Below are 11,782 nucleotides of genomic sequence, written 5' to 3' on the forward strand. Positions count from 1 at the left end.
TTTCTAGAGCATATCTCCAAAATGATATTGAAAGATCAATGAAGTACATCATGGATCGCATCATATCCAATAGAGTGCGATTCCTCTTTTTTGCTACACCGTTTAACTGTGGTATATAAGGAGGGGTTTATTCAGAGAGAATACCTTTATTCTTAAGATGATCAAGAAATTCACTGGATAAGTATTCTCCTCCTCGATTAGATCGAAGAACCTTGATACTTTTTTCAGTTTATTTTTTGATCATACTTTGATACTGCTTGAACTTATCAAAGACTTCAGATTTATGTTTCATTAAGAACACATATCCAAATCTTGATAGATCATCCATAAAGATGATGAAGTAGGAGTATTCTCCTCTGATCTGAGTTGTCATCAGCCCATATACATTAGAATGTACTAAGGCTAACAACTCCTTTGCTCTCTCTCCATATCCAAAAAATGGAGTCTTCTTCATCTTACCCATGAGATAAGATTTACAAGTTTTCAATGATTCATAATCATAGAGATTAAAGAACTCTTCTTTGTATAACTTATTTATCTTTGAATCATTAATATGATCAAGATGATAATACTAGAGATATGTGATATTCACATCTTCTCTTTTTCTTTTTATATTTTTATCAATATGAAAAATATTTTTATTAAATGTTTGAATTAGAAGATTGTTATCAATAAAGTCATTGCCATAGAATTCATTAGAAAAAAAATAGAGCAATCATTGCCCATTAATTTTATTTTATAATCTTATTTTAGTAATAAAAGTATATAAATAATATTTTTAATGATCTTAGGTATATAATAATATTTTTTTAATTTTAAAATTTTATCTGAAGATAAATTAAGCATATAAGTTCTCACAGCTTCTGCACTAATGGACTTTTCACTTGCACCGAAAAGCTTAAAGTCATCTCTTTTTAGCCCTATGATATTCTATAGTTGCTGCAATAAATTATAAATATACGAACCATAAGTGATATCCAATATTCAAATATCAAAATCTGAAGCACTCAATAAAAAATAGGTCTGTATCATATACACATCTTTCGGTAGAATACTTGTATCTTGCTTCAAAGTTGTAAGATAATTCTTATAATTTTTCTTCCAATATCCTATTTTGTTACAATAATAATAGGTAATATTTGTAGGAATATTATTTATCTTCTTCCTTTTGAAGGTGCTGGTTTTTTAGCTCTGCTCCCTATATAATTTCTTAAGATTAAGGATTATGGAGTGAGGATCCATATTATCAAATTACCTCTGCAACTCTTTGCTCATCAAGGCCAACATAATACTCTTGATAGCCATGCTGTCAGATTGTCACATCTTATATGCAGCTTGATCTTCTTCAAAAGCATGTTCACTGATCGGACTAGGATCAAAAATTTTTAGAACATAGGAGATCTTCTCCTGTATAAATCTAATTCACAAGTTTCTCAACCAGTTTACATAGTTCGGATCGATCAATATATATTCATCTATGATGTCATGCAGTAAGAGTAAAGTTGTCATAATATAGAATTAAATTTATATAAATTAAGAATAATAGTATAAGCAGACCACTCATATTTGACATGCATAACTAGATGAGATCTTTTATCTAGTTATATCTTTCATTATTTTATCGGATACCAAATCCTTAACTATGGTAAGCGAAAAACTCTACTTGATTTCTCTAGTGGGGTTGAGATCTCAATTTTTCATAAAAACTTTATGAATAGCATAACAAATTTTTATGAGTTCAAAGGTAGAAAACTCTTTTCAATTGCATCTCATGTAACTCTTAACTTCACCTTATATCTAAGACACTTATAGCCTTGTAGATAGCATGATAAACTATAGTATTTAGTTAAGTCAAATCTTTCATTTTTATACAGTCATATCTGAATAATGCTGTCCTTGTGGATAGTACAACAAAGCAACATATCCTAAATATACCATAAGCATCTAATATGCACTAAGATAACCCCACATTAATCTTCATAGTAAGCATTGTGGATAGTATAACAAACCTATTACAGTTCTTGACATGATAATTTTTCAGCATGAAGGAAGGCATATGTAGTGTCTTCAATACTAAGCAACCCAAATTTGAAACTCAATTGATCAAATTGGCTAAATAAATAGGTAGGAGGCTTTCTGTACTTTCGCAATGGTCCTAATTAAGTAACTATCTTTAGGAGTTACCTTAGACACCAATTGATCAATGAATCCAAAATACAGCTATTGATTTTCTAACACTATGACTTAATATAATTTTTTTGAGAGCTTTATGATCTCATGTACATCCTATCTTATCCATTGACAACGATGCATAATCGAATTTACATCATGACAATATTAACATGATCATAATTATGACATCATGCATCTAACATATCTTTAAGATAGATTAGGGTTTGGATGTTCAATCAGACTCAATTCTTGATCCGACTTAAACCAAACCAAAAACCCTAGTTTGATCAGAATCAAGATCAATTTTTAACTTTTGATTGTATTCATCAAGATAGGCTCTGATACCACTGTTGGGTTCCGATGGTGCAATAAAATTCTTAGATATTTAAAATTTTTATTCAAAAAACACCCAGGTGCATCGAAAACCTTGTAGCCCAGAAACCCTCGATAATAGCAATCAAAGCATAAACATAAATTAGCAAGAAAAGAGGAATACCTATAATGCTAATTTTAATTTTCACCCTCCAACGATGATCAACACAGGAATTACTCCAAGAACAGCGCTCCATCTTGAAAGTTGCTTCAAGAGTTCTAGCCCCTAGAACTCGAATTATCTCAAACCGATCAGATTTCTTCAAGAATCTAACCTCACCCACTCAGAGTACTCTTCTAGATTTTAGAACCTCTCCTTAGGAACTTCCTTCTCCCTTGTTTAGACCTGACTTAGGCTCTTCTCAAAATAAGAAAGCATTGTCCTAAAACTAGGGAGAGGAGAGAGGCTTGTTATGGCTTAGGAGGGACTCGGGAAGAGTTTTGGAATGATCCAAATGCTCCACGCCATAGGCTTTAAATAGGAAACTAAAGGGTGCATGGGGAAGAGTCACAACTCTTCTTCACATCCCATTAGTTGGTTGCATGTCTAAGAGAGAAGTGCCTTCAAACAGAAGGACTCTTCTCTGAAGCACCACAACACCTTTCACCATACGTGCGCATTCATCCGACATTTAGGTGACCTTTCTTTTTTCAGATAATTTTGAAAAAAATATCTTGAATAATCTTTATTTGAATCTGATTCAAATGGCAGGATTATTCAGATGGGGACTGCCTCCTTCTACCCATGGCAGAAGGACTCTTCATGTGAACCATCGCACGACTTCATTCCTCTTCGGACGAGCTGCCTTTAATTGGCACTTTAGCATCCCTTCCCAAATCAGATAAATCTGAAAATATGCCATGTTTATCTTCATTTGAATTAGGATTCAAATGGCAAGTTTTTCTATAAGGGATGCCCCTTCTGCCCTTGGCAAAAGGACTCTTCATTTGAAGAGTCGCGTGATCTTGTCACGCTCACATGCGCGCCAACTTCTTTCCAATATTTCTCCACATCATAAAAATTTTAGAAAAAATTTATCTCATGCCTTGAGATGTGTGCCAAAGGATGGAGGGTGATGTAGGCTACCACATGGGTCTTAATCCTAAAGTAGAAGGACTCTTTGCTTTTTCCACGCACAAAGACATGCGCCCTCTTCTAGCATGCCAAGAGTCCATCCTAGTATGGACTCTTGGTTTTGGCACCCTAGAGGCCACATGGTGCCATCTAATGGCTGCCACACCCAGGTTCAAACCCAAATTAGGTCTTAACTCAATTTGATTTGATCAAGATGCAAGATTCGAATTAAAATTGAATCCAATTCAAGGAGACAAGGTTTCCACACATGCTGGCATGCTTATCAGAAACTCAATTAGATTCAAAATTCCAATCAACTATATCAGATAGGTCCTTGGCTAATTCTTTTATGTGTATGATCCATTGGGTTCCATATCTAGCCAGCAGTAGGTTCGGATGTAAGTTAATCTAATTTGATTAGACTCCTTCTAATCAATTAAGGTCCAAATCATACTGATCCGAGTTCAGTAATTAGAACCCTTTTCAATTGACGATCAAATTAAACTCTTCAATTTGATCAAACCTACAAGTCAAGATTGACGTCTAACAATATATTATGACTATCCAGAAGATATAAAATTTAATAAAAATACTGAATATATCATTTAGCGATAAGTTATCATGCAATTTAATCTTTCAATCATCTCGCATCCTGAATATGTTCATGAGTATAGAATCATGTCAAACTTGAACATATATTTTTATTGATTCTCCATCAATCAATGATAACTCTGATGATGAAGCATTAAAAATTTTTTTTAATCTTCATCCTGCTTTGGCCAAAGATTTTTTGAATTATCTAAAGATGAGAATGCACAGGATGATATCTCTTCTTACTAGGAGTGATCGATTCTTTATTGATCGACTCACGACCTCCATACACATTCCACCATATCCAGAATATTCGGTATATATCTTTATGCCATGTATGGATATTAATCAAAATATAGATTTATGTACACAAGATTTTATGATGGTCTTAAGTCTAAAGATTACTTGCACAACTTCTACTTAGAGAACCATCTTTTGACATGCAAGTAAGACTCTATAAGATATTTTCTATCAGTAAATCAATTTAGCGAACTCATTCTCTAATGAGCACCCACATTCTTGTATTAGTGTCTCACACAAGTGACTTGTCAAATCAGCTACCCTCTCCATTGAGCGTATATAGAATGTGTCAGTCTATCTGAAATACTGATCTCTGACTCAATATTTTTTTGATCAAAAATATTTTATATTAGAATTTTAGAGTTTTAGATTTTATAGGCATGAACTCTTCATGGTCCTAAAATTATTATCCTAATCTATGAGATTCATCATAATCTTAAATACAATAAGATGCAGCTATAATGATGAATCATACCTTATTTATTTCATGAGTAAATAATATCTTTACATAAGTTAGAAGATGGTAAATAAAAAGTTCCATCGTATCTCATATGTGATTGGCTTGTAGAGTACTTAATCTTTCAATTTATATACTTCTATACAGGATTTGATAGAAAGTAGAGGGCTGAGAAAAGATGAAATGATCCTTCGAGTTGGCAGTGGAGTAAGAGTTGCTGCTGTAGCCATTGGTACCTATCCTCTACAATTATCATCAGGATTTAGTTCTTAAAAATTATTATTATGTACCTGCTGCTAGCAAGAATTTGATTTCTATATTTGCACTAGCACAGGATGAATATAATTTTAATTTCAATAAAGACTACTGTTTCATTTATTTCAGAAATAAAGTGGTTGCATGTGATTTTTTAATTGATAGTCTCTATCATTTACATGTTGATGTATCTATGAATATATCTAAGTAGATAGTGAGTACCATAGGATTTAAGAGATCTAGAGATGAGATAAACCAAAGGTATATATCACACCTCAAACTTGATCATATAGGAGGGGATAGAATAAATAAATTAAAAAAAGTTAGGATCCTTGACTCATTAAATTTTGAGTCATATCTAGTTTGTGAATCCTATCTTTAAGAAAAAATAATCAAATTATCCTTTATGAGATATAGAGAGAGGACCACTGAGATACTTATCTTAGTACATACTGATATGTGTCGTCCATTAGATGTGCAGGTCAAGGATAGTTATCTTTACTTCATTATCTTTACTGATGACTACTCATGGTATGGATATGTGTATCTTATGAGACACAAATTTGAAGTCTTTAAAAAGTTTAAATAATTCAGATGTGAAGTAGAAAAATAAATCAAAAACTCTCTTAAGATTCTTCGATTAGATTGAGGAGGAGAATACCTTAGTGAAAAATTTTGAAATTATCTCAAAAAAAATAGCATAGTCTCATAATGGACATGTTTTGGTACACTTCAACTCAACAAAATATTGAAAAGAAAGAATAAGATCCTATTGGATATGATCTGATCCATGATGAATTTTAATTATTTACCTTTATTTTTTTGAGGACATATTTTACTCTCTGCAATCTATTTATTAAATAGAGTATCCTCTAAATCTATTTCTACAATGCCATATAAAATGTTACATGATAAGGAATCAAGTCTTGATCATCTCAAGATTTGGAGATGTCCAATGTATGTCAAAAGACAATAGGTAAATAAGTTAGAGGCTAGGTCTATGAGAGCTTATTTTATAGAGTATCCTAAAGAGTCATTGAGATATTATTTTTTTTTTAGAGAATCACAATATGCTTATGAGTCGACATGCCATATTCTTGAAGAAATAATTTATCTAAGATGGAGGTGGTGGGAGGCAAATTGAGCTCAAAGAGAAAGTCTCTGAAGAGTAACGAGTCATAAATCATTTAGAACCTATTCATACTAAGCTAGTAGATGTCGTTCCTCCACCACTTCATAGATCTAGTAGGATCTCCATCCTTCTGAAAAATACATAGATATGATCACAGAGAATATAGAGAAAATGTTCCTCGTAGGAGATAGAGAATATGGCAATGATCCTAAAATCTATAATGAAGCGATATCAGACATCGACTCCGAGAAGTAGTTGGAACTATGAAGTTAGAAATTAACTCAATACATTCCAACAATATCTGAATCTTAGTGGATCCACCAGAAGGTATAATACCTATTGGATATAAATGGATCTATAAAAAGAAAATAGATATGGATGAAAAAGTAGAGATTTATAAAGCTAGGCTTGTGGCAAAAGATTATAATCAGCGTAAAGGTATTGACTATCAGGATGTCTTTTTGGTTGTGGATATGCTAAAATTCATTCGCACGTTACTTGCTATTACAGCTTTTTATGACTATGAGATATAACAGATGGATGTAAAAACTGTATTCCTGAATGGATATCTTAACGAAGATATATGAAGCAGCCTTTGGATTTCACTTCTAATGATGGAGATCACAAAGTCTGTAAGCTACATAGATACATATATGGATTAAAACAAGTATCTCGGAGTTGAAATACTCATTTTAATGATGCAATCAAATCATTTGATTTCATTAAAAATAAAGAAGAATCTTGTGTCTTCAAGAAGATTAGTGGGAGTGCTGTTATAATTTTTTTGTACTGTACGTGGACAACATCCTTCTTATTGCAAACGATATTTTTATGCTGACTTCGGTCAAGAATTGATTGTCCAAGAAATTCTGTATGAAAGATCAAGAAGAAGCATCCTATATTTTCGGAATAAAAGCCTACAGAGATAGATCTAGAAGGATGCTTGACTTTTCATAGAAAATATACATAAAGGAAGTGCTGAAGAGGTTCAGCATGAAAATTTTCAAGTGGAGTCTTTTACCCCTTAGGCTTGGCATTCATCTCTCCAAGAGGATGTATCCAAACACATCTAAGGAGATTCAGTGCATGAGCAAAATCCCTTATGCTTTGACTATAAGGAGCCTCATGTATGCCATGCTATGTACACGATTAGAGCTGGCAATTTTTGACACAATCCATTGATACGAACGCAATATGATACGTATTTAGATGAGTTCGGATTTGAAATAAATGAATTCGGATCACAAATAGGTTGATCCATTTATGATATGACAAATTCATATCTTAAGCGGGTTGACTCATGTAACCCATTTTGATCCGTTTAACTAAATGATTAACGCGTTACATGACACGTTTAGATATGTTTAATATATTTATTTTTAAATTATTTATGAGTAAATAAGAAAAATTAAAAAATTATAAACCGAATCCTAACCTAAAATAGGTTTTTTAGCCTCCATTCTTTTCATCGTTGGTATCTTTCTTTGTGGCGGCACCAAAAAAAAAAAGCTTCAACGGTTCGTCTCCTGTGTTTTCACGAAATCTGATAGATGCCATTGTTTGTGTATGTGTTTTTTTTAACGAAAAATGCGATTGATTCCTCTCTTTGTCTGAGGGCTTCAGCAATCTTTTCGGGCTTTCTTCTTTGCTTCAGCTTCGCGCTCTCTGATTCCCTTGGAAGATCTATTTTAGATGAAAAACTTTATTGGAATCTATCTGTTCATATGTGACTTTAGTAGTGCCTTTGGGGATTGGTGGGTATAATCTGTGTTTTGTGCCCCCAATTACTCGTATCATTTATGATTTATTTAGAGTTTTGTTTCGTTCGTTGTATAGCCGTGCGTTTCCTTTGCGCATGATTTGGTTTTCTGAGAAATTCTTTTGGTTTGCGGCGACAATGAGACATACGGTAATTTAATCCAATCTATTCTTCAATTTTTTCCCTGTTTTTTGTTCATATGGTTATTTCCAGTTTTTATATGTTCTTACTAAAAGTACATCTTTTTTTTGTAGATGGTTGAGCCTGAGATTAATCATTCAGAGAGTGCAACTGCAAATTTTGATTTAACGATTTTGGGTGGAGAAGATGATGATGTTGTAAACTTTGGGGTGCAAGAGAACATAGAAACAAAAAATGATTCAAAAGGGAAGCGCAAGAGGAAATTAACATGAGAGGTATGGTGTTTCTTTGACTGCTTGCAAGAGACAACGTTTGATGGAAAAAAAAATGCAAGTGCAAAAAATGTGGAGCAGTATTTATTTGTGATAGCAAATATAGTACAGGCAATCTCAAACGCCACAGTCAAAGTTGTGTTAGGAAGGATACTCGTGACATTGGGCAAATGTTTTTTAGTCATGATATGTCAATGAGGAAGAGTTCATTTGATCCTGAAAAATTTCGCAAGAAGCTTGTTGCTGCAGTCATTATGCACGATTTGCCATTGTCTTCTGTGGAGTATACTGGTATTAGAGCTTTACTTTCCTATTTACGTGAGGAAGTTGTTTTCATCTCTAGAAATACTTGCAAAGCTAATACATTGAAAATGCATAAGAGAGAAAAGAACAAAATTAAGTGCATGCTTGAGGAAGCACCTGGTAAAATTGGCCTTGCTTTTGATTTGTGGACTTCTATTACTACTGACGGATACTTATCACTCACTGTACACTTCATCGACAAAGATTGGGAATTACATAAAAGAGTGTTGAATTTTTCATACATGCCACCTCCACATAGAGGCGTGGCTTTGAGTGAAAAAGTGAATATTTTGTTAGTTGAGTGGGGAATTGAAACTAAATTGTTTTCATTGACTTTGGACAATGCTTCCTCGAATGATGTGTTTGTTGATATGCTGAAATCACATTTGAATGTGAAAAAATCACTAGTAAGTGATGGGGACTTTTTTCATCTTAGATGTTGTCCACACATTCTCAATTTAGTTGTGCAAGATGATATTAAAGAAATTGATGAAGCTATCCAAAAGGTCAGGGAAAGTGTCAAGTATGTGAAAGGATCTCAAGTGCGAAAACAAAAATTCTTGGAGTATGTGAACTTGTTATCTTTAAATGCAAAAAAAAGATTAAAGCAAGATGTCCCAACTAGATGGAACTCTATATATCCCATGCTTGAGGATGTACTTTATTACCAATAAGTTTTTCGCCACTTGGAGTTGAGTGACTCTAATTATAAGAGTTATCTATGTAGGAGTGATTGGGAGAGGATCGAGAAGATTAGTAAATTTTTGGGGGTTTTTCATGACATAACTTGTGTATTTTTCGGCACGAAGTATCCCACAGCTAATTAGTACTTCCCTTCTATTTTTATGGCTCATTGGACATTGAAAAACAATATGTATGGGAAGGATGCCTGCATGAAAGACATAGCTATGAAGATGTTTGCAAAGTTTGAGAAGTATTGGGCCGATTTAGTCTTATTTTATCTGTAGCTGTGATATTGGATCCTCTCTACAAAATTCACTTTGTTGATTGGAGCTATCAAAAGCTTTATGGACATGGCTCGAAGGAGTTCGCAAAGGTCAGGGAAGTATTGTTCTCTTTTTTTGATGAATATGCAGTCAAGAATAATAGAACAACCTCCAAAGCTTCCAATATGAGAGAAAAATCCTTTAGTGCTGCAACAAGAGATATGTTACAGGTAATATTTCTCCAATTGTTTTATTCCCTTTCTATCTAGTTATTGCTAAATGCTGATATTTATTTCTTTTTGGAGTTTGATATTGATACTTTTGAGAGTGAAGAATTGGGTATAGCTTCTCAGAAAAACTGACTTGGATATTCTTGCTTTTTGGAAAGCACATCAATTTCGATATCCCGACGTTGCAAAAATGGCTCGTGATATATTAAGTATTCCTGTATCCATAGTTGCCTCTGAAGCCGCTTTTAGTTGTAGCAGTAGAGTTCTCGATCAATATCGTAGTTCTCTTATGTCGGATGTTGTTGAGGCACTTGTGTGCACTAGAGATTGGCTACACGGTGAAGCAGGTAATGCATATTCTTCTTCAATTTCATGTCATAGTATTGCATTCACATTCTTCTTTGGAGATTATAACTTGGATTGTGTCATTTGATTTTTTTATTGATGTTTTTTATTTGTGATAACAGTGGAAATCTCTTTGAATGAGCTTACAGAGGATGTCATGAACTTAGACATTAGCAACGATGATCCTCCATCCACTCAAAATTCTACAACACAGTGTATGAATCAACTTAATAGGATCAATGATATTGGTAAGTGTTGTTTACACTTCAAAGTAAATATTATTACACAAATATACTTGTTTACATGTTTAAAATCTTTGATAGTGTAATAATTTTCATTTGTTTGTTGCTACCCAAAATTTTTATTTCTTGATTTTTGCAAGATCATCAATCATGAAGATGGATGCTTCTGGTGCTGCCTAAAATTTCATATTATGCAATCCTTTCTATCCATGTTTTTCAGCCAAGTCCGGTGTTTCCATCTCTCCTAGCTGAGTTCATAGCTTCTTGAGCTCTTTTGTTGCCAAGAAATGCCAGCTAGGAAAGCAAATGCTAGGTTAGGTACAAAGGAGGAGGGAGTTGGATTTTGGAATTGGAAGCTATTAGCCCATTATAGTTTGTGGAGTTGTCGTTTGTAGTGTTGTCATTTTGGTTGAGATAATTGTGGAGTTATGTTATGTGACTATTATTATGGGAGTGTTTGTATTAATTTTTTTTTAAGTTGTTTAACTTTGTTTTAGAGTTGTGAATTAGCACAGCAGATAACTATATCATTTTTATATTATTTTTATTTTTTTGCTAAATTTTTATTATTTTAGTTAAATTTTATCAATAATTTAAATAGTTAAATGAGTCATTAGATGAGTCGTGTACCTATTTGACCCACCAACATGATTATTAATCATATCAAATGGATCGTGTCATGTCAATCTATATATATTCATATCATGTTCATGTTCCATAGGTTAACCCATTTAATTAAACGGGTCGTGTTCGGATTGAGCTAACCTGTGTTACACCCTCAAGTCGATACGACCCGTTTACGACCCGCGAATACAAATTGCCAGCCCTATACACGATCTGATATAGCCCTTGCTGTGAGTATCATGATCAGATATCAATCGAATTCAGACGAGCAACACTAAATAGCTATGAAGAAATATCCTTAAGTATTTGAAAAGAACTAAGGATTTGTCTCTGATCTTTAGAGGAGGATCTGAGTTGCGAGTTGAAGGATATACTGACTCAGACTTTATGTCTGACGCTGATGATAGAAGATCTACACTAGAATTTATGTTTTTATGCAATGGTGGTTCGATAAATTGGAAGAGTTTCAAGCAATCAATCATTGTAGATTCAACCATAAAAGCTAAATATATTGATGCATCAGAAGCTGCAAAGAAAGTCTTCTGGTACAAGAAGTTTATTACAG

General features: G+C 33.3%; 1 protein-coding gene across 1 annotated transcript; it reads left to right on the forward strand.

Moving 5' to 3' along the window:
- The first annotated feature begins 8,522 nt into the window (after positions 1 to 8,522).
- On the forward strand, positions 8,523 to 10,138 carry LOC140852212 (zinc finger BED domain-containing protein RICESLEEPER 1-like). Its single transcript, XM_073245181.1, has 3 exons — positions 8,523 to 8,529; positions 8,638 to 9,236; positions 10,046 to 10,138. The coding sequence occupies exons 1-3, from the start codon at positions 8,523 to 8,525 to the stop codon at positions 10,136 to 10,138; spliced, it is 699 nt and encodes a 232-aa protein (XP_073101282.1).
- Positions 10,139 to 11,782: the final 1,644 nt, after the last annotated feature.

Source organism: Elaeis guineensis, chromosome 10, assembly GCF_000442705.2.
Source record: "Elaeis guineensis isolate ETL-2024a chromosome 10, EG11, whole genome shotgun sequence".
NCBI lineage: Eukaryota > Viridiplantae > Streptophyta > Magnoliopsida > Arecales > Arecaceae > Elaeis > Elaeis guineensis.